The following is a 25,660-nucleotide window of genomic DNA, read 5'->3' on the forward strand; positions in this document are numbered from 1 at the left end:
AAATTCTTTGCATACAGAGTTCTGAGGAAAGAAAAGTTGTCCAATATCAATATTCCTCTTAATGTAATAATTACACTTTCAGATGTTAGACATCAGAGCAAATGAACAAACTCGAAGTCTCAATGCTCAATTATATCTTAAAATTCATTTCCTTTTCACAAAGAATCCATTTAATCCTTATAGCAACAACAATCTTGATCTTATGGGGATTTCAAGAGTGAGTTGCCATTTGATATTACAATGCGTAGTCTCTACTACAAATAACTAGAAACAATTTCATCAAGAAGATTTTTCGCTTAAATAATCTATAAATAAACAATTTAAGTTTGCCTGCTCTTTACTAGTATGCAATATAGAGCAAATAAATCTTGAATTTTACAAAGAGAACTCTTTTTTTTTATATACAAATTCAAAACCTTTCCTTTTCCCCCCAAAACATCGTACATATATATATATATATATATATATATATGTAACTAAGGGGTAGCCCAATTGGTGCATTGGATGAGTTTTCCTTACAGTGGTGCGGTTTCAAATCCCGCTATTATCGTCTCTATAAGAAAAGAATTGTGTGATTACTTGAGGCTATTGATGAGATGTTGTACTAATACTATATATAAAAGTGTGGGTATAGAGTGGAATTTTTTTTTGGACCAAAGATACCCTCTATTTCTTTGTTAAACGATATAAAAGTCATTCCTTACAACTTTGATGTTAACTAAAATGCTCATTCAAGTTTTCCCTACATGTTCATTCAAGTTTGCTCCTATAAAATCCTCTGTTCATTCTAAATTTCTTGGATTAGTCTTTCTAAGTTTTCTTAAACTTACCTTTTAATGTTTTCTCCTAAACCTAGTTGAGGTGCATAAGCACAAATTATGCTATTGATTTCCTTACCTAAAATAAGTCTAATGAAAACTATTCTATCCCCAATTCTTTTAGCATTTATAATTCAATCTTTCAAATTCTTATATACTATTATAACTACACCATTTCTATTATTCACATCTTTCGTCTATCATAATTTGTAGCCATCAATTTCGTTAGTTTTTTTTTCTTTTAATTTAGTTTACTGTAAGCATGCAATAATAACCTTTCTTCCCTTCATAATGTCTACAAATTTCATAATGTTTTATTAATGTTCTTATATTCCAAGTGATTAAACAAAATGGTGTTTATTGGACTAGCTTCTTTATCTACGATCGTCTAGAATGATGCGGTAACCCTTACCTTGACACCACTGTAGGGTGTTGCCATTGCCATGGTGGGTCACTTATAGAGACAATCCTACCAAATTCTTGCCCACTTCAGTGGTGGAGTTATCTAACTTAACACACTTCCTTTATTTGGGCTTTGGATTGGAAGTGTAAGGCAATCTCACATTGGCGGAGTTACCTGAATGCAAAAAAATGTAAAGTTGAAATTTGAATGTTAAATGCTAAATATAGCTACTTCACAATTTTCCCCCATAGTTTCTTATGATAAGAGAAATTTATGTTAATTATAATCAACATTAATAAATTGATAATAGTCATTATTTTAAAATAAAATTAATATTAATAAAATAAAAATAATGATAATTAAATAATAGTAAATTATTATTTTACTAGTAAATACTATTATTATCATAAATAATAATTAATATTTTAGTATCATCATTTATTAAGTTTAATATAGTAAGAGTATATTACTAATAATAAATAATGAATAAAATACATGAAGGGTATTTTGGGAACAAATAATAAAAATATTGTTAGGTTTGATGTCTAAAATCTAAAAAGTAAGATTTATTAAAGTAATAGAATGATGTTTAAAAAATTTTGCTATCATAATTGTTTCTCTAAAATAAATGCCTACATTACAATTGAGTCTTTGTCATTTAGATAAAAACAAACCTACATTTTAAGATTTTTTTTCCACAAATGGTGCAACTTTGGCTCCCCGTATGGGACAAGTTGCTATATGCAAGACCTAGTGGGTTATAGGGTTAGTGCTATACCCTCCCTTTGTGGAGGTGTGGGTTAAAACCCTCGTAAGGGCTTTGGAATTGAAATCATGTTGTACTTGTTCTATTTTGATTGATTCAAATTAAAATAATATTCTAGGATCTCAATAAAATTTTTTATTTGTTGCATTTGATAGTGTTCTTTATAAAAACCACTTCACTGGTGTGATTGCCAAAGAGATTGGAAGTCTTAAAAGGCTGGAGCTATTGGATTTAAGGGATAACAGTTTGAATGGAACAATTCCAGTAGAAATTGGAATGATTTTGTCATTGAAACGTTTGTAAGTCTTTATATATCACAAAATTATACATGTGTTTTACATCCTAGGATCTATCTACACTAACATGAACTGACTTTTTCTAATTCTTTATGTTTCAGGTTGCTTTGCAACAATAATTTTCAAGGCAAAATTCCAATTGAGTTTGAAAATCTCAATATGCTATCTGAACTACAATTTGATCAAAACCATAAATCTGATGTGCTAAATGGAATTAGTTGTCTAAATAGAAAAATTGAATACTGGTAAGAGAATTTATGCATTGCTTTTAACTTCTTCCAACACTATAAGAATTTTTTATGCATGCCTATTTATGATGATATGGTTGTTTCACAAAAGGGATATTAACCTTATATCTTAACTAGTTCATAAGAATTTTTATGCAAGACTTCATTGACTTAAAATGGACTCATTTTCATTTAACTATATTTGAGCTTTCTTATTAAGAGGACAATTCATTTAATACTCTTTTTATATGACTAATATTTTGATGAGACATTTTTTTGCAGCATTTGGGAGAGTAGTTTAAAACATCTTAATAAGGCCAATTCTTTATTATTTAGAATTAAAGGGAGGCTTCTACTTTTCTATGACATGTTTACACGGTATGTATTATATTTATATCATATCTCTTTCTCTTCTCAATAGCAATTATTTAATAATAATAATAATAATAATAATAATAATATAATGATGATGATTATTATTATGAGGGGCTCCAGTTAAAGCCCCTCATAACCAACAATCATTATATTATTATTATTATTATTATTATTATTATTATTATTATTATTGTTGTTGTTGTTGTTGTTGTTGTTATTATTATGTAATTGCTATTGAGAAGAGAAAGAGATATGATATAAATATAATACATACCGTGTAATTTTATTGAGACCGTCCAGAGCTTGAAACAACTTGTAAATATTTTAGTAATATTATTGAGACCTTTGAAGAATATACAGTATTCAAGGGAACTCTATCTAGTGATGTTGAGATTGTGGTTTTATCAACTACAATTGTATCCTCTAAAGATTGGGCAAAGTGCATGGAAAAGACTTATAGAAAAAAGGTCTATAAATTTTTTTATACAATTGATGATTTATCTTGTTTGTACATTAGACACTAGAATTTTAATACTTTTTTATTTTCTATTTTCTATGACCTCACAATAAATTGACACTCTTTCACGAGCGAACCATAAGAACTTTGTCAATCTTTTGGGATATTGCGAAGAAGAAGAGCCTTTCACAAGAATGATGGTATTTGAGTATGCTCCTAATGGAAATCTATTTGAACATTTGCATGGTAATTTTCCAAATTATTTGAATAATTTGTTTATATATTATTGAGGAATACAAAAGACAAAAGTAAATAAGATTTATTAATAAATTAAAAAGATAAAAAATTTTATTCATGTTTGCAAATAAATATTTTTTTCATTTTTACAGTTAAAGAATTTGAGCATATCAATTGGAATGCTAGGATGAGAATTATTATTTTTCATTTTTACATGCATCACGACTTGAATCCACCTGTAGCACATTCTAATTTGCAATATTCTTCTGTCTATTTGACAGATGATCATGATACTAAGGTACAAAAGTTTCAACAATACACATTTCTAACTAGCATTTTTGTTGTTTACAGGTTCAAATATTTTTATTCTATTATTGATAGATTGGAGAGGTATGCCTCACAATAGATGCTCGATTCAAGTCAAAGACATCTGTATGAATCAGAGCATTCCGAACTTCCTCCACTTGTTGATCCTGAAACAAATGTCTATAGCTTTGGAATGCTGCTAATAGAAATTATTTAGCAGAGTCTTAGTTTAACTAAATTTCTTATTATTGCTTTTGATTATGTATTTTGATATAATTAATGACATTTCTAGGCTTCAGAATACTTGGACGATAAGTGTAATATGAAAAATATGGTTGATCACACACTCAAATCTTTCAAAAATGTTGAACTTCACATCATTTGTGAGGTAATTCAGGAGTGCATCAACCAGGATCCAAGGCAAAGACCCACAATGAGGGAGGTCACCTCAAAACTAAGGGAAGTGATTGCTATCTCACCAAAAGCAGCAATTCCAAGACTTTCTCCACTTTGGTGGGCAGAAATAGAGATATTGTTCGTGGAAGGTACTTGAGGTCTAATTGAATCTTCTTTCTTTATAAGTTTATCTCTCTTCTCTCCTATCTCTCTCTCTCTTGCCCTACCTCTAGTTGGTATATTCATAAAGATAGTTGTGAAAATCCTTTTTCCAACATACTCATATCTTATCAATTATTAATTCTATAATGAGATTTTTTTTTCTCTTTTCCTAACTATTTCTCTACCACATTGTAAGAATTATTTTTAAGGTAAATTGTTGAAAACTCTCCTAAAGTTTCTGGTTGTCGTTGAAATCTTCCTTGAAGCTTGGTAATTTTAAAAACCTTTCCTAAACTTTGTAACATAGTTGTTGCAAATAGACCCCCTCTATTAGAATCTATAAACAAGTGGCACAAAATGTCCAAAATACACATGTAATTACCATTTAGGCTGGTTTCTACAGAAAAAAAAAAAAGAATACAAACCTTTTGAACAACTAAAAGAAAAAAGAAAATTTGAACCGTCTAGAGCTTGAAACAGCTTGTGAAGATTTTAGTAATATTATTGAGACCTTTGAAGAATATACAATATTCAAGGGAACTCTATCTAGTGGTGTTGAGATTGCGGTTTTATCAACTGCAATTGTATTCTCTAAAGATTGGGCAAAGTGCATGGAAAAGACACATAGAAAAAAGGTCTATAAATTTTTTTATACAATTGATGATTTATCTTGTTTATACATTAGACACTAGAATTCTAATACTTTTTTATTTTCTTTTTCTATGACCTCACATTAGATTGACACTCTGATGAGACTAAAAGGTACTCTATTTTTATCCCAAAATATTCATACTTTTATATTAATTTAGCACTTAATTGGTCTCATTACTCTTGTATTTCGATTCAGGGCAAGCAAGAAGGCAATTGGAAGAAAACAAGGCAAATCGGATGATTTTGTATAGTTTCGGCACCATTGAGTAATTTAGGCATAACTCTCAATTCTGGACTCCGATTTGGATAATTCAAGAGGCATCAGAAAGGTGAAAGAAAGACCCACAACTTTTATGTTTTGGGTTTTGACTGATTCGGTTCGCATCGAAGACAAAACCGGGCCCGAAGTCAGAGCAATTTCGTAGCAAAGCCTATTTCACATCTGAAGCCCAATTCGCAGAAGAGCCTTGTAGTAGCCCAAGATATTAAAGCAGCCCAACTCGAATTCAAGAGCTTAGTGTCCCAATTTCAAATGTAACTTCCAGAAGGAGAATCTTATTGGATTTAAATTTTGAATGTAATCCTATAAAGATAACAAGATTGGATTAGATCACTAGATAAGAGATAGTATAGGATTAGTTCAAAACAGATCAGGACTTGAGGTTAATCTCCTATAAGGAATTGGAAAGAGCCCTCCTCCTAAAGCTGTATAAAGGGGGGGCGGACCAACTTTTGGCATCACTCAATCAGTCCATCAATCAAGCATCAAGCAACTCAATCAAGAAAGATCAGTTTGGCCTTCTGAGAAGCAAAGCCTGGAGGATTCGAAAATCATGAACAGATAAGCTTTTCTTTTCTGGTTCAAGGGGGGAGGTTCGATTGTGTCATCGTGAAGTTCTGTATTTAACTCAAGGTCTTGCTTTTTTTTTTAATTCAAGTATTTGTTGGTTCTTGTGCATATTCTCAATGGATGTCCTAATAAATCTAAGGTTAAATGCTTGAATTGCAAGACTGCTGAAGTCTACCTATGATCGATGGCCAATTGACTAACCCGAACCCTTGAATCAGAATTCGGTAAGACTGATTACAATCTTGTTAGTTGAATTTGCTATTGCTTTCTATTTCTTTTAGAAATTTTAATTATTTAATTTTCCCACTCTATTATATTGCGCATTCGGCTAAGAAATTACTCCCTAGCTTCCTATGAGATTCGACCTTGTACCACTATTACTACAAAAATTTTATTGTGGGACTAGCATTAATTTTGAGGGCTTCGATAACCCGTCAAAATTTTGGTGCCGTTGCCAGGGAGCTATTTTAATTTCTTAGCTTCGTGTCTTTCGTTTGTGCTAACCTCTTTTGTTTTATGACTCGTTCTTCTTAAAAAGGTGAACTAGAATATATTCCTGAAATTGAGAAGACAAAACACTTGAGACGGCTTGGCAATTGATCTCCAACATGGCTGAGAACTCTCAACAATTTGGAGCAAGAACAGATGGAGCTATCAGACGTGTTAATGAGGTATGCTATTCTAATATGGAAAGTCAAATTTCTGATCTAATTGCTTTGGTTCGTCAATTGGCTGCAGGGCAATTAAAAACGACAAAGGTTTGCGGCATGTGCTCAATTCCTGGGCATCCTACGGATATGTGCTCATCATTGCAAGATGATTCAATGCAACAAGTCAATGCCGTAGGAGGATTTCCTGGCCAACCTCAATGCAAATATGATCCCTATTCTAACTATTACAATCCTGGGTGGAGGGATCATCCCAATCTGAGTTATGGAAATCAAGGAGGGCCACAGAGATTCCAGCTTCAAGCTTTCAACAGACAACCTCCAATTCCAACACTTACCCAAGCCCAAAATCAACCCTCAAGTTCAGGTATATCTTTAGATGAGATAGTTAAGGCTCTAGCGACTAACACTCAACAATTCCAACAGGAAACAAGGGCCTACATCCAGAATTTAGGGAACCAAATCAGTCAACTTGCTACTTTTATTAGCAAGTTGGAGGCGTAGAACTCTAGAAAACTATCATCATAGACGGTAGTCAATCCTAAGGAGAATGTGAGTGCAGTGGTGCTAAGAAGTGGGAAGGAATTGCAGTCACAACCTACTTCACCAAGGAAAGTGGATAAAGAGCAGAAAGAAGAGAAATAACAAGATCCACCTGAGAGTTCCAATAAGGAAAATTTTGAAGAAGAAGATATGAATGAGGAGCTCGAATTGAGTGCACAATTGGATATAAAGGAAGAGTTAGATTCGTCCTATGCACATTCCATTTTTTCTATAGATATTACTGACTCTTTAGTGCAGCAAACTTTTGAACTAGATGATGAAGACACACTGAAAGTTGCACTTAACAATGGGCCTGATCAATTACAACAAGCAAAAAAGGAGTTTGTGTTGAATCTTGAACTGCAAAATTTGACTTTTGAGTTGGAATCCTTTAAAACTATAACTCTTAGTTTACCTCCAGCTCACACAAAACTTCTTCCATCTATTTTGCAGGCCCCTATTCCAAATTTGAACCCGTCCATGATGGATGAAAGAGGAGCACACCGAAAGCTGTGACTACGAGAGTTAGAGGATCCATGATAGGGAAATTTTTTTTCCCTTTTTCTTTTTATTTTTACATTTCTAGTTTAGTTTTTTTGCTATTTCTTTGCATTTAACCTCACATTGGGGACAATGTAAGTTTTAAGTGTGGGTGAGAGAATTTATGTTAGAATTTAGGTTGCGTTTTAAAATTTGATTTAGGTAGTGTTTTTCTGCTTTTTCTTTTCAAAAAAAAAACTCAACTCTTTTAAAATCAATTGAAACAATGTTCTAGGGAAATTCTTGTGAACCTAGTAATGATGTACGATCAAGGAGTACATGACTTATCTGAAGCCATTTCCAGTTAAGCTAGTCCTAAATTCAGGTTTAAGTAAATAGGGTAAATACTTCACCATTGCCACAATTGGTAGGATGGAGCATAAAATGCACCTACCAGTCAAGTAATCCGATGGTAGGATGGAGCATAAAATGCACCTACCAGCCAAGTCATCTGATAGTAGGACGGAGCATAAAATGCACCTACTAGCTAGTAATTTAAATAGTAGGATGGAGCATAAAATGCACCTACTGACCAAGTAATCCAAAAGTGAGATGGAGCATAAAATGCACTCACTTCTTCAGAGGAGAGAAAAAGAAAATTAAAACAGAGAGAAGATAAAAAGGTTTTCCCTGGTTTACTACTTGGTTTGCAGTAGCAAAAATTGGATTGACTGATGAATGAATCGTGTATGGCTTGGTTGTGTTGATTTAACAGTTCACAATATTTCACCTAGAATATTTGTGGAAAAAGATGAAGGAGAGTTGAGTTTAAAAATCGGTAGGATAGTTAGTTTGTTATTGTTTTATATTTGCTTGAATTTTGTCTTGCTCGAGGATGGGCAAAGTTTAAATTTAAGGGGATTTGATGAGACTAAAAAGTACCATATTTTTATCCCCAATTATTCATACTTTTACATTAATTTAGAACTTAATTGGACTCATTACTCATGTATTTCGATTTAGGGCAAACAAGAAGGCAATTGGAAGAAAACAAGGCAAATCGGATGATTTTGCACAGTTTTGGCACCATTCAGTAATCTGGGCATAACTCTTAATTATGAATTCCGATTTGGATAATTCAAGAGGCATCAGAAAGAGGAAAGAAAGGCCCACAACTTTTATGTTTTAGGTTTTGACAGATCCAGTCCGCATCGAAGATGAAACCGGGCCCGAAGTCGGAGCAAGTTCGCAGCAAAGCCCATTTCACAGCTGAAGCCCAATTCGCAAAAAAGCCTTGTAGCAGCCCAAGATATTAAAGCAGCCCAACTCGAATTTAAGAGCCTAGAGTCCCAAATTCGAATGTAACTTCCAGAATGTGTGCATCTACGACGTTGATTCATTCATAATTTCAACAGAGTCTTGATGGACTGAAGCTATGCATCTATGACGTTGATCCATTCATAATTTCGAATGGTTCCCCGCCATGCCACATATATCTCGCGTCTACCCAGAGACTTACTGGCTTGGTCGGAGGTGACGACGATATATCCAATCCAATTGGACTCGCGGCCCCAGGCTTCTCTGGAGAGGGAGTGGAGGAGGAAGGCTTGTGGGGCGTTGACACGGGAGGTGGCATAGAGGAAAGCAGCAACTTCTAATCCATTGTTAGGAGGGGGATAGAATTTTACCTTGTCGAAGAAGGTACGCTTGCCGTAGCGGCTGCTGCCACAGTACTTGGAGCGTGGGTCGCTGTTGAATGCGTCGTAGGTGCACTAGCAGATATCCCCACATTGGAGGATGAGTTGCCGGAGTCTCAGGTCCAGTGGGTCGAGTAGACCTTCCCAGTGTTTGCTCCCAAGCAATTCCGCCCATGTTGGTTGTGGCTTGCCCGTCTCCATGACAGATTTGGCTAGAGGGAGTCGAGGAGAGGGAGAGAGAGAGAAGCTTGGTATGAGTGAATGCGAACAAAACTCGACGGGATTTAATGGAGGAAGGATCGTATAAAATGAATTGGTCTAGGCTTTAGGCAGCTATTGGGGATAAAATATGATTGGTGAGGAATTAGCCAAGGACAAGGACCGAGTGACAGCAAGTTGTTTTAAAACTAAAATTTGAAGAATTATTTTTCTAGAAACACGAACGTACGTTAAAAAGAAGTTCAACTCAACTCTGTTATATTGTACTTGTATAGAGGAATTTGAACTCTTTAGTGTGTTGACTGAATTGAGGTGGCATACCGTGGGACCAAGGTCGGAGGCCAATATGTGGGAGCTGGTGTGATCTCATTGAATTCGACCTCAACGGGATTTGAATGGCAGCATACCAGCATTTAATAATTGACGTGATGTTGCAAATGCTGATGTGTTTGGATTTGTCGATTGCCCATGACATGACATATTATGATTGGTTCATGACGTATTTGGATATAACATTGTCAATGAAGTTGTCTGTTTCCTCTTAACTTTTATATTTTTATCTTGAAAATTTAAGAAGAAAATAGTTGTTGGTTTCTTCTTTATCTCTTAATCTTTTAAAATGGAATTTTATACTTTTTTGTTTTCTAATAATATCCCAAAACACAAAATACTTCTCCTTCCTTATAACTCAAGGGCTTCATATTCAATAATAATAATAATAATAATAATAATAATAATAATAATAATAATAATAATAATAACAATAATAGTGGATGCACGCGCTAGCACGCTGAATCCAGCCATTGCTTGCTTGGTTGCGCGTTAGCGCAACGGCTTGAGTGCTAGCGCTTAATCTGTTGCTTGTTGTGCTGTAGTTTTCTCACTTCCTAACTCTTAAGTTGGAGCAACAAGCTGAAAAACTACAGCACGCTAACGCACTAGATCGAGAGGTGCCAGGGCTTTTCAGGTAGTTTTTGCCCTAGCTGTTTTCGATTTTGTTAATAATTTTTTGTCGTAAGTTGAGCGTTGGAAGAAACAATTAACAAACCATTAACCATAAATAATATTATTTAGAATACTAATAAGGGGAGTTAGAGCTCTCTGGGATAATTATTATTATTATTATTATTATTATTTTTATTATTTAAAAGTTAATCAATAACTAATTAATAATTAATAAATACTTATTATTTTAATAATTAATCATTAATCATTATTCATCTATTAATCATCATTGTTATTACTTATTGAATAATAATTAATAATTACTAATTATTATTAATTAATTAGTTAAATATAATTATTATTAATTAATTAATTAAATATAATTATTATAATTAATATTTAATATTTAATATTTAATTAATTATATATAATTATTCTAATTAATAATTAATAATTAAATATTATAATAATTAGTATTAGTTATAATTTAAATTAAACATTAAATATTAATTATTAGTTGTTAATAATTATTAACTATTATATTAATTAGTATATTTAATAATTAACAATTATGAATTAATAATTATAATAATTAGTATTAGTACTAAATTAATTATTAATTAAATATTAAATATTATTATGATTGTTATAGTATATATTATCAAATATTAATTTATAAACATTATTATGATTCATTATTAACAATTAATAATTAATATTTAATTAATTTAGTATCTTTTTCTTAATTAACTATTATAATAATTATTAGTTAAAAATTAACTTTTAATTAAATATTAATGATTAGTTATTAATTAATTTATTAACTATTATATTAAATAATAATGAATAATTATTATTAATTATGAAATAATAATAATGATTATAATTTATTATTAATTAACATAAATTATTTACTAATAATTATTATTTTTTAATTAATTATTAATCATTATAATATTTTTAATATTATTTTTTATTGAATTACATAGACAAACAAAATATCTCATATATGGGGTTAAAATGGACATTTGACAATTTTCATAATACAAGACAACATTCTTTGCATACAGAGTTCCGAGGAAAGAAAAGTTGTCCAATATCAATATTCCTCTTAATGTAATTATTACACTTTCAGATGTTAGACATCAGAGCAAACGAAAAGACTCGAAGTCTCAATGCTCAATTATATCTTAAAATTCATTTCCTTTTCACAAAGAATCCATTTAATCCTTATCGCAACAACAATCTTGATCTTATTAGGATTTCAAGAGTGAGTTGCCATTTGATATTACAATGCGTAGTCTCTACTACAAATAACTAGAAACAATTTCATCAAGAAGATTTTTCGCTTAAATAATCTATAAATAAACAATTTAAGTTTGCTTGCTCTTCACTAGTATGCAATGTAGAGCAAATAAATCTTGAATTTTACAAAAAGAACTCTTTTTTTTTATACAAATTCAAAGCCTTTCCTTTTCCCACCAAAACATCATATAAATATATATATATATATATATATATATATATATATATATATATATATATATATATATATATATATATTGAAAAAACGGAGATGTAACTAAGGGGTAGCCCAATTGCTGCATTGGATGAGTTTTCCTTGCGGTGGTGAGGTTTCAAATCGCGCTATTAGTCTATGTAAGAAAAGAATTGTGTGATTACTTGAGGCTATAGATGAGATGTTGTACTAATACTATATATAAAAGTGTGGGTGTAGAGTGGGATTTTTTTTGGGCCAAAGATACCCTCTATTTCTTTGTTTGAGAAACGATATAAAAGTCATTCATTACAATTTTAATGTAACTAAAATGCCCATTCAAGTTTTCCCTACATGTCCATTCAAGTTTGCTCCTATAAAATCCTCTCTTCATTCTAAATTTCTTGGATTAGTCTTTCTAAATTTTCTTAAGCTTACCTTCTAATATTTTCTCCTAAACCTAGTTGAGGTGCATAAGCACTAATTATGCTATTGATTTCCTTACCTAAAATAATTCTAATTAAAACTATTCTATCCCCAATTCTTTTAGCATTTATAATTCAAATTTTCAAATCCTTATATACTATTATCACTACATGATTTCTATTATTCACATCTCCCATCAATCATAAATTGTAGCCATCAATTTCGTTAGTTTTTTTTTTTTTTTCTTTTCATTTAGTTTCTTGTAGGCATGCAATATTAACCTTTCTTCCCTTCATAATGTCTACAAATTTCATAATTTTTTAATGTTCTTATATTCCAAGTGATTAAACAAAATCGTATTTATTGGACTAGCTTCTTTATCTACGATCGTCTAGAATGATGCAGTAACCCTTACCTTGACACCACTGTACGGTGTTGCCATGGTGGGTCACAAAGTGTGACTGAATTGACCTGGCATACCGTGGGACCACGGTCGGTGGCCAATATGTGGCGGCTGGTGTGGTCGCATTTCAGTCGACTGAATTCGACCTCAACGAGATTTTAATGGCAGCATACCAGCATTTAATAATTGACGTGATGTTGCAAATGTGGACGTATTTGGATTTTCCGATTGCCCATGACGTGACTTATTATGATTGGCCCATGACGTATTTGGATATTTGTAGAATGAAAGGGGCTTTCTACATTAACATTGTCAATGAAGTTGTCTGTTTCCCCTTAACTTTTATCTCTATATCTTGCAAATTTAAGAAGAAAATAGTTGTTGGTTTCTTCTTTTTCTCTTTATCTCTTAAAATGGAATTTTATATTTTTTTGTTTTCTAATAATACCCAAAAACACAAAATATTTCTCCTTCCTTATTACTCAAGGGCCTCATATGCAATAATAATAATAATAATAATAATAATAATAATAATAACAATAACAATAATAATAATAATAATAATAATAACAATAACAACAACAACAATAATAATAATAATAACAACAATAATAATGGATGCACGCGCTAGCGCGCTGAATCCAGTTGTTGCTTGCTTGGCTGCGCGTTAGCACAACGGCTTGAGCGCTAGCGCTTAATCCGTTGCTTGTTATGCTGTAGTTTTCTCACTTCCTGGCTCTTAAGTCGGAGCAACAAGCTAAAAAACTACAGCGCGCTAACGCGCTAGATCAAGAGGCGCCAGGGCTTTTCAGGCAGTTTTTGCCCTAGCCGTTTTTGATTTTGTTAATATTCTTTTGTCATAAGTTGAGCACTGGAAGAAACAATTAACAGACCATTAACCATAAATAATATTATTTAGAATACTAATAAGGGGAGCTAGAGCTCTCTGGGATAATTATTATTATTATTATTATTTCAAAGTTATTAATAACTAATTAATAATTAATAAATACTTATTATTATAACAATTAATAATTATTCATTATTCACCTATTAATCATCATCATTATTACTTATTAAATAATAATTAATAATTACTAACTATTGTTAATTAATTAATTTAAATAATTATTATAATTAAGATTTAATATTTAATTAGTTATTATTAATTATTATAATAATTAGTATTAGTTATAATTTAAATTAAACCTTAAATATTAATTATTAGTTGTTAATAATTATTAACTATTATATTAATCAGTATATTTAATAATTAACAATTATGAATTAATAATTATAATAATTAGTATGAGTAATAAATTAATTATTAATTAAATATTAAATATTTTTATGATTGTTATAGTAATTATTATCAAATATTTGATAATATTATTATCAAATTTTTTTACTTCAATAGGCCTAACTCTACCAAAGTATGCATTATTTTTAACATTATTAGTATTATTAGCTTCTACTTCATTAGCACCATATCCATTTTGTTCATTTAATAATTTTCAACAATACCTTTTTCATCTTTCTTTGATTTTCTCATATTTTACCAAAACTCTTTGATCTTCACATTTAATGCACCAAAACTCATCATAATCCCTACATTTAGCTTCATTCACTTTATTTTTTATTTCTTTTTTTTTTTACAATTTTACACTTTTTTTTTTCAATTTTTTTGTACTTTTTGCTTTATGTCATTCTTTGTAACATACTTTTTTTAATCTGACTATATTTTGAACCTCTTCATTCCACCTTTAAATTTCTTTAATACTTTTCGATTTCCTTTTAAGTTCTCTTAAAACCTCATTTGATACTTTTTTATATTATTTGGAATTTCAAGGCAAATATCATTAATCTTTCTACTTAAATTTTAAATCCCTTTTATTATCAACCTATTTCTAGTTGAACTAGCTTTTCTCCTTTTAGGTTTTCCCACCTAATTCTTGGACATCTATTTCCTTTCCTACTTTCTCTTCTATTTCCTAATTTGCGCACCTACTACAACTAATTAATGTTGTATTTTTAAGCTTCCCCTGAAATAACTTTACAATTTTTACACATCATTCGTTCTTTTCTTGAAGTAGGAAAAAAATCTATTTGAATTATGTTTTATATGCTTTTAAATGTTGTTGAGTATTCATCTTCTTTTGAAAAAAAAGGTGTTTAAAATAGCCATCATAAGTTGCTGCACAACCTAATATTGTACCTCTTGATTCATTCCTCTCCTCAATTATAAATCCTCCATATACCATATCATATTCTACACTTTTGCCTACATGTCCATTCAAGTTTGCTCCTATAAAATCCTCTCTTCATTCTAAATTTCTTGGATTAGTCTTTCTATGTTTTCTTAAACTTACCTTTTAATGTTTTCTCCTAAACCTAGTTGAGGTGCATAAGCATTAATTATGCTATTGATTTCCTTACCTAAAATAAGTCTATTTAAAACAATTCTATCCCCAATTCTTTTAGCATTTATAATTCAAATTTTCAAATCCTTATATACTATTATCACTACACGATTTCTATTATTCACATCTCCCGTCTATCATAATTTGTAGCCATCAATTTTGTTAGTTTGTTTTTTCTTTTCATTTAGTTTCTTGTAGACATGCAATATTAACCCTTCTTCCCTTCATAATGTCTACAAATTTCATAATGTTTTATTAATGTTCTTATATTCCAAGTGATTAAACAAAATTGTGTTTATTGGACTAGCTTCTTTATCTATGATCGTCTAGAATGATGCGGTAACCCTTACCTTGACACCACTGTAGGGTGTTGCCATTGCCATGGTGGGTCACTTATAGAGACAATCCTACCAAATTCATGCCCACTTAAGTGGTGGAGTTATCTAACACAACACACTTCCTTTATTCGGGCTTGGGATTGGAAGTGTAAGGCAATCTCACATTGGCGGAGTTACCTGAATGCAAAAAAATGTTAAGTTGAAATTTGAATGTTAAATGCTAATATAGCTACTTTACAATTTTCCCCCATAGTTTCTTATGATAAGAGAAATTTATGTTAATTATAATCAACATTACTAAATTGATAATAGTCATTATTTTAAAATAAAATTAATATTAATAAAATAAAAATAATGATAATAAAATAATAAAATATTTAAATAATAGTAAATTATTATTTTACTAGTAAATACTATTATTATCATAAATAAGAATTATTGTTTTAATTAATATTTTAGTATCATCATTTATTAAGTTTAATATAGTAAGAGTATATTACTAATAATAAATAATGAATAAAATACATGAAGGGTATTTTGGGAACAAATAATAAAAATATTGTTAGGTTTGATGTCTAAAATCTAAAAAGTAAGATTTATTAAACTAATAGAATGATGTTTAAAAAATTTTGCTATCATAATAGTTGCTCTAAAATAAAAGCCTACATTACAATTGACTCTTTGTCATTTAGATAAACTTTAAAACAAACCTACATTTTAAGATTTTTTTTCCACATATGGTGCAACTTTGGCTCCCCGTATGGGACAAGTTGCTATATGCAAGACTTAGTGAGTTATAGGGTTAGTGCTATACCCTCCCTTTGTGGAGGTGTGGGTTAAAACCCTCGTAAGGGCTTTGGAATTAAAATCATGTTGTACTTGTTTTATTTTAATTGATTCAAATTAAAATAATATTCTAGGATCTCAATAAAATTTTTTATTTTTTGCATTTGATAGTGTTCTTTATAAAAACCACTTCACTGGTGTGATTCCCAAAGAGATTGGAAGTCTTAGAAGGTTGGAGCTATTGGATTTATGGGATAACAGTTTGAATGGAACAATTCCAGCAGAAATTGGAATGATTTTGTCATTGAAACATTTGTGAGTTTTTTTATCACAAAATTATACATGTGTTTTACATCCTAGGATCTATCTACACTGACCTGAATTGACTTTTTCTAATTCTTTTTGTTTCAAGTTGATTTGCAACAATAATTTTCAAGGCAGAATTCCAATTGAGTTTGAAAATCTCAATACGCTATCTGAACTACAATTTGATCAAAACCTTAAATCTGATGTGCTAATTGGAATTAGTTGTCTAAATAGAAAAATTGGATACTGGTAAGAGAATTTATGCATTGCTTTTAACTTCTTCTAACACTACAAAAATTTCTTTATGCATGTCTATTTATGATGATATGGTTGTTTCCCAAAAGGGATATTAACCTTATATCTTAACTAGTTCATAAGATTTTTTATGCAAGACTTAAATGACTTAGGATGGACTCATTTTCATTTAATTATATTTGAGTTTTCTTATTAAGAGAACAATTCATTTAATACTCTTTTTATATGACTAATATGTTGATAAGTCATTTTTTCGCAGCATTTGGGAGAGTAGTTTAAAACATCTTAATAAGGCCAATTCTTTATTATTCAGAATTAAAGGGATGCTTCTACATTTCTATGACATGTTACATGGTATGTATTATATATATATATATATATATGTCATATCTCTTTATCTTCTCAATAGAAATTACATAATAACAATAATAATAATCTGATGATGATAATGATGATGATGATGATGATGATGATGATGATGATGTATTTTAACTAATGAAATTCTTATTTTGTTGTTAAGTTTTAAGTTTGTAAAAGGCTCTTTGCCTATCTATGGGGAGAAATGTTGTAATGATATATCGGGTGAGTACAAGCTCTCTATTATAGTTATACCTTTAAGCACTAATTATTTCATGCTTTAGAGCAATAAAATGAACAATGTTTTTGTCACCATCAAGTTTAGAGAAATCATATATATCACAAAATGTACAAGAAATAGTAAACTTTGTACGTCGTAAACTACTTCAAGAATTTAGTAACCTCCTTGCATTGCCTACAAGTGGCAAGGTAATTTCTGAAGATGTTCCTACTATTTCAATTACAAGAAGTAGTGGGGCTTTCCCTGCAGTACCAAATGCAAAGAAACAACAATACCCTCCACCTTCATCGTTGTCATTTCCTTTAAATGCTCCTCTACACCAATCTGCTAGTGCTCCAGTTAAAGTCCCTCATAACCAACAACCGTTAGATGATGGTTCATTTGGAAGGCTGCTAATAGAAATTATTTCAGGAAAGTTTCAATGTTTTGAGAAAGAGCCCCTTTTTAACTAGGTAAACAAACTAGTTTGTTAATATTTAATTAGTTATTTAGCAAAGTCTTAGTCAAAGACATCTGGTGTGGATTCAAATCCCGCTATTATCGTCTCTCTAAGAAGAGAGTTGTTTGATTACCTGAGGCTATTGATGAGATGTTGTACTAATACTATATATATAAAAGTGTGGGTGTAGAGTGGAATTTTTTTTAGACAAAAAATACCCACTATTTCTTTGTTTGAGAAACGGTATAAAAGTCGTTCATTACAATTTAATGTGAACTAAAATGCCCATATTTGTCTATTTAATCCATCTCTAATTGTAAGGGTTGAAAATGTAACTTTAATTATTGCTTTCCACCTCATTTAATCCCCTCTCATTAAGTCTTATAGTTAAGGTATTAACTCCCGTTTTCTCATATTAAATTCTATTAAACATTATTCATTATTCACCTATTAATCATCATCATTATTACTTATTAAATAATAACTAATAATTACTAATAATTATTATTTAATAAATTAATAATTAATATTATAATTAATGTTTAATATTTAATTAGTTATTATTAATTATTGTAATAATTAGTATTAGTTATAATTTAAATTAAACATTAAATATTAATTATTAGTTGTTAATAATTATTAACTATTATATTAATCAATATATTTAATAATTAACAATTATTAATTATTAATTATAATAATTAGTATGAGTAATAAATTAATTATTAATAAAATATTAAATATTATTATGATTGTTATAGTAATTATTTTCAAATATTTGATAATATTATTATCAAATATTATTTGTTATAGTAATTATAATAATTAGTCTGTCTTTTCCTTCCTCATCTTACTTAATGCCTTTTTTACTTCAATAGGCCTAACTCTATCAAAGTATGCATTATTTTTAACATTATTAGTATTATTAGCTTCTCCATCATTAGCACCATATCCATATTGTTCATTTAATAATTTTCAAAAATACATTTTTCATCTTCCTTTTATTTTCTCATATTTTACCAAAACTCTTTGATCTTCATATTTAATGCACCAAAACTCATCATAATCCCTACATTTAGCTTCATTCACTTTATTTTTTATTTCTTTTTTTTTACAATTTTACACTTTTTTTTCAATTTTTTTGTACTTTTCGCTTTATGCCATTCTTTGTAACATACTTTTTTTAATCTGATTATATTTTGAACACCTTCATTCCACCTTTAAAATTCTTTAATACTTTTCCATTTCCTTTTAAGTTCTCTTGAAACCTAATTTGATACTTTTTTATATTATTTGGAATTTCAAGGCAAATATCATTAATCTTTCTACTTAAATTTTAATTCCCTTTTATTGTCAACCTATTTCTAATTGAACTAGCTTTTATCCTTTTAGGTTTTCTCACCTAATTCTTGGACACCTATTTCCTTTCCTACTTTCTCTTCTATTTCCTAATCTGCACATCTACTATAACTAATTAATGTCGTATTGTCAAGCTTCCCCTGAAATAACATTACAATTTTTACACATCATTTGTTCTTTTCTCAAAGTAGGAAAAAAAATCTATTTGAATTATGTTTTATATGCTTTTAAATCTTGTTGAGTATTCATCTTCTTTTGAAAAAAAGGTGTTTAAAATAGCCATCATAAGTTGTTGCAAAACCTAATATTGTACCTCTTGATTCATTCCTCTCCTCAATTATAAATCCTCCATATACCATATCATAATTCTACACTTTTACCCACACGTCCATTCAAGTTTGCTCCTATAAAATTCCCTCTTCATTCTAAATTTCTTGGATTAGTCTTTCTAAATTTTCTTAAACATACCTTTTAATGTTTTCTCCTAAACCTAGTTTAAGTGCATAAGCATTAATTATGCTATTGATTTCCTTACCTAAAATAAGTCTATTTAAAACAATTCTATCCCCAATTATTTTAGCATTTATAATTCAAATTTTCAAATCCTTATATACTATTATCACTACACGATTTCTATTATTCACATCTCCCGTCTATCATAATTTGTAGCCATCAATTTCGTTAGTTTGTTTTTTCTTTTCATTTAGTTTCTTGTAGACATGCAATATTAACATTTCTTCCCTTCATAATGTCTACAACTTTACTAATTTTTTATTAATGTTCTTATATTCCAAGTGATTAAAGAAAATCGTGTTTATTGGACTAGCTTCTTTATCTACGAACATCTAGAACGATGCGGTAACACTTACCTTGACACCACTGTAGGGTGTTGCCATTGCCATGGTGGGTCACTTATAGAGACAATCCTACCAAATTCTTGCCCACTTAAGTGGTGCAGTTATCTAACTCAACACACTTTCTTTATTCGGGCTTGGGATTGGAAGTGTAAGGCAATCTCACATTGGCGGAGTTACCTGAATGCAAAAAAATGTTAAGTTGAAATTTGAATGTTAAATGCTAAATATAGCTACTTTACAATTTTCCCCCATAGTTTCTTATGATAAGAGAAATATGTTAATTATAATTAACATTTATAAATTGATAATAGTCATTATTTGAAAATAAAATTAATATTAAAAAAATAAAAATAATTAAATAATAGTAAATGATTACTTTACTAGTAAATACTATTATTATCATAAATAAAAATTATTGTTTTAATTAATATTTTAGTATCATCATTTATTAAGTTTAATATAGTAAGAGTATGTTACTAATAATAAATAATGAATAAAATATATGATGTGTATTTTGGGAACAAATAATAAAAATGTTGTTAGGTTTGATCTCTAAAATCTAAAAAGTAAGATTTATTAAACAAATAGAATGATGTCTAAAAAATTTTGCTTTCATAATAGTTGCCCTAAAATAAAAGCCTACATTACAATTGAGTCTTTGTCATTTAGATAAACTTTAAAACAAACCTACGTTTTAAGATTTTTTTTTCCACATATGGAGCAACTTTGGCTCCCCGTAAGGGGCAAGTTGCTATATAAAAGACTCAGTGGGTTATAGGGTTGGTGCTATACCCTCCCTTTGTGGTGGTGTGGGTTAAAACCCTTGTAAGGGCTTTGGATTTGAAATCATATTGTACTTGTTTTGTTTTGATTGATTCAAATTAAAATAATATTCCAAAATCTCAATAATTTTTTTTTCTTTTTTGCATTTGATAGTGTTCTTTATAAAAACCACTTCACTGGTGTGATTCCCAAAGAGATTTGAAGTCTTACAAGGCTGAGCTGTTGGATTTAAGGGATAACAGTTTGAATGAAACAATTCCAACAGAAATTGGAATGATTTTGTTATTGAAACGTTTGTGAGTCTTTTTATCACAAAATTATACATGTGTTTTACATCCTAGGATCTATCTACACTGACATGAATTGACTTTTTCTAATTCTTTATGTTTCAGGTTGCTTTGCAACAATAATTTTCAAGGCAAAATTCCAATTGAGTTTGAAAATCTCAATATGTTATTTGAACTACAATTTGATCAAAACCTTAAATCTGATGTGCTAACTGGAATTAGTGGTGTAAATAGAAAAATTGGATACTGGTAAGAGATTTTATGCATTGCTTTTAACTTCTTCTAACACTACAAGAATTTCTTTAAGCATGCCTATTTATGATGATATGGTTGTTTCACAAAAGGGATATTAACCTTATATCTTAACTAGTTCATAAGATTTTTTATGCAAGATTTAAATGACTTAAGATGGACTCATTTTCATTTAATTATATGAGTTTTCTTATTAAGAGAACAATTCATTTAATACTCTTTTTATATGACTAATATGTTGATGAGACATTTTTTTTGCAGCATTTGGGAGAGTAGTTTAAAACATCTTAATAAGGCCAATTCTTTATTATGCAGAATTAAAGGGATGCTTCAACTTTTCTATGACATGTTACACGGTATGTATTATATATATATATATATATCATATCTCTTTATCTTCACAAAAGAAATTACATAATAATAATAATAATAATAGTAATAATAATAATAACAATAATAATAATAGCAATAATAATAATAATAATAATAATAATAATATGATGATGATGATGATGATGATGATGATGATGATGATGATGATGATGATGATGATAATGATGATGATGATGATGATGACGATGATGTATTTTAACTAATTATTTCATGCTTTAGAGCAATAAATGAACAATGTTTTTGTCACCATCAGGTTTAGAGAAACCATATATATCACAAAATGTACAAGAAATAATAAACTTTGTATGTCGTAGACTACTTCAAAAATCTAGTAACCTCCTTGCAATGCTTGCAAGTGGCAATGTAATTTCTGAAGATGTTCCTACTATTCAAATTAGAAGAAATAGTGGGGCTTCCCCTGCAGTACCAAATGCAAAGAAACAACAATACCTTCCACCTTCATCATTGTCCTCTCCTTCAAATCCTCCTCTACACCAATCTGCTAGTGCTCCAGTTAAAGCCCCTCATAACCAACAACCATTAGATGATGGTTCATTTGGAGAACTGTGGAAGTATGTTATTGTGGCTTTGATGAGAATATTTCGTATTATTGTTGCAACCATGCTCTGTAAATGTCGAAGCCAAGGAGTAACAACCATAACTCCTTGGAAGACTGGATTGAGTGGCCAGTTGCAAAAAGCATTCATCACAGGTAAGTTTGTTGTTCACAATTCATACATTGACTTAAAAATACAGGGGCGGCAAAGTTGAACCGTCTAGAGCTTGAAACAGCTTGTGAAGATTTTAGTAATATTATTGACACATTTGAAGAATATACAATATGCAAGAGAACTCTATTTAGTGGTGTTGAGATTGTGGTTTTATCAACTGCAATTGTATCCTTTAAAGATTGGGCAAAGTGCATGGAAAAGATTTATAGAAAAAAGGTCTATATATTTTTTTATACAATTGATGATTTATATTGCTTATACATTAAACAATAGAATTCTAAAACTTTTTTATTTTCTATTTTCTATGACATCACATTAGATTGACACTCTTTCACGAGTGAACCATAAGAACTTTGTCAATCTTTTGGGATATTGTGAAAAGAAGAGCCTTTCACAAGAATGATGGTATTTGAGTATGCTCCTAATGGAACTCTATTTGAACATTTGCATGGTAATTTCCCAAATTATTTGAATTATTTGTTTATATATTATTGAGGAATACAAAAGACAAAAGTAAATTAGATTCATTCATAAATAAAAAAGATAAAAAATTTTATTCATGTTTGCAAATAAATATTTTTATTCAATTTTACAGTTAAAGAATTTGAGCATCTCGATTGGAATGCTAGGATGAAAATTATTATGGGAATATTTTATTGTCATCAATACATGCATCACAACTTGAATCCACCTGTAACACATTCCAATCTACAGTTTTCTTCTGTTTATTTGACAGATAATCATGCTATTGAGGTACAAAAGTTTCATCAATACTCATTTCTAACTAACATTTTTGTTGTTTAAAAGTTCAAATATTTTTATTCTACTATTGACAGATTGGAGAGGTATGTCTCACAATAGATGCTCAATTCAAGTTAAAGACATCTGTTGAAGATGAATCAGAGCATTCCAAACTTCCTCCACTTGTTGATTACGAAACAAATGTCTATAGCTTTGGAAGGCGGCTAATAGAAATTATTTCAGGAAAGCTTCAATGATCTGAGGAAGGGCCCCTTTTGAACTGGGTAAACAAACTAGTTTGTTAATATTTAATTAGTTATTTAGCAGAGTCTTAGTTTAACTAAATTTCTTATTATTGCTTTTGATTATGTATTTTGAAAAATTAATGACATTTCTAAGCTTCTGAATACTTAGACAACAAGTGTAATATCAACAAGATGTTGATCCCACACTCAAATCTTTCAAAAAAGATGAACTTGACATCATTTGTGAGGTAATTCTGGAGTGCATCAACCAGGATCCAAGGCAAAGACCCACAATGAGGGAGGTCACCTCAAAACTAAGGAAAGTAATTGCTATCTCACCTGAAGCAACAACTCCAAGACTTTCTCCACTTTGGTGGGCAGAAATAGAGATATTGTCTGTGGAAGGTACTTGAGGTCTAATTGAATATTATTTCTTTGTAAGTTTCATCTCTCTTCTCTCCTATCTCTCTCTCTCTCTCTCGCCCTACCTCTAGCTGGTATATTCATAAAGATAGTTGTGAAAATCCTTTTTCCAACATACTCATATCTTATCAATTATTAATTCTATATTGAGATTTTTTTCTCTTTTCCTGACTATTTCTCTACCACATTGTAATAATTATTTTTAAGGTAAATTGTTGAAATTCTCCTAAAGTTTCTGGTGTTGAGATATTATTTTAGTAATATTATTGAGACCTTTGAAGAATATACAATATTCAAGGGAACTCTATCTAGTGGTGTTGAGATTGCGGTTTTATCAACTGCAATTGTATCCTCTAAAGATTGGGCAAAGTGCATGGAAAAGACTTATAGAAAAAAAAGGTCTATAATTTTTTTTATACAATTGATGATGGTTCATTTGGAGAACTGTGGAAGTATGTTATTGTCGCATTGATGAGAATATTTCTTATTATCGTTGCAACCATGCTCTATAAATGTCGAAGCCAAGGAGTAACAACCATAACTCCTTGAAAGACTGGATTGAGTGGCCAGTTGCAAAAAGCATTCATCACATGTAAGTTTTTCCACTAAATACAGGGGCGCCAAAGTTGAACCGTTTAGAGCTTGAAACAGCTTGTGAAGATTTTAGTAATATTATTGACACCTTTGAAGAATATACAATATTCAAGGGAATTCTATTTAGTGGTGTTGAGATTGTGGTTTTATCAACTGCAATTGAATCCTTTAAAGATTGGGAAAAGTGCATTGAAAAGACTTATAGAAAAAAGGTCTATAAATTTTTTTATACAATTGATGATTTATATTGTTTATACATTAAACAATAGAATTATAATACTTTTTTATTTTCTATTTTCTATATCCTCACATTAGATTGATATTCTTTCACGAGTGAACCATAGGAACTTTGTCAATCTTTTGGGATATTGTGAAGAAGAAGAGCCTTTCACAAGAATGATGATATTTGAGTATGCTCCTAATGGAACTCTATTTGAACATTTGCATGGTAATTTCCCAAATTATTTGAATAATTTGTTTATACATTATTGAGGAATATAAAATACATAAGTAAATAAGATTTATTCATAACTAAAAGGGATAAAATTTTTTATTCATGTCTGTAAATAAATATTTTTATTCATTTTTACAGTTAAAGAATTTGAGCATCTCGATTGGAATGCTAGGATGAAAATTATTATGAGAATATCTTATTGTGTTCAATACATGCATCACGACTTGAATCCACCTGTAGCACATTCCAATTTGCAGTCTTCTTCTGTCTATTTGACAGATGATCATGCTGCTAAGGTACAAAAGTTTCAGCAATACTCATTTCTAACTAGCATTTTTGTTGTTGTTTAAAGATTCAAATATTTTTATTCTATTATTGACTGATTGGAGAGCTATGCCTCACAATAGATGCTCGATTCAAGTCAAAGACATCTGTTGAAGATGAATCAGAGCATTCCGAACTTCCTCCACTTGTTGATCCCGAAACAAATGTCTATAGCTTTGGAATGCTGATAATAGAAATTATTTCAGGACAACTTCAATGTTCTGAGGAAGGATCCCTTTTGAACTGGGTAAA

General features: G+C 29.9%; 1 protein-coding gene and 2 pseudogenes across 1 annotated transcript; all 3 read left to right on the top strand.

Moving 5' to 3' along the window:
• Nucleotides 1-1,214: 1,214 nt before the first annotated feature.
• On the top strand, nt 1,215-4,438 carry LOC104609802 (protein MALE DISCOVERER 2-like; annotated as a pseudogene).
• A 2,114-nt stretch (nt 4,439-6,552) lies between these two features.
• LOC148803787 (protein MALE DISCOVERER 2-like) lies at nt 6,553-24,026 on the top strand (annotated as a pseudogene).
• A 437-nt stretch (nt 24,027-24,463) lies between these two features.
• On the top strand, nt 24,464-25,434 carry LOC148803788 (protein MALE DISCOVERER 1-like). Its single transcript, XM_088897846.1, has 4 exons — nt 24,464-24,488; nt 24,652-24,842; nt 24,946-25,078; nt 25,223-25,434. The coding sequence occupies exons 1-4, from the start codon at nt 24,464-24,466 to the stop codon at nt 25,432-25,434; spliced, it is 561 nt and encodes a 186-aa protein (XP_088753972.1).
• Nucleotides 25,435-25,660: the final 226 nt, after the last annotated feature.

The sequence above is a fragment of the Nelumbo nucifera genome, chromosome 1 (genome assembly GCF_055504915.1).
Source record: "Nelumbo nucifera cultivar China Antique chromosome 1, China Antique-T2T, whole genome shotgun sequence".
NCBI classification, from domain to species: domain Eukaryota; kingdom Viridiplantae; phylum Streptophyta; class Magnoliopsida; order Proteales; family Nelumbonaceae; genus Nelumbo; species Nelumbo nucifera.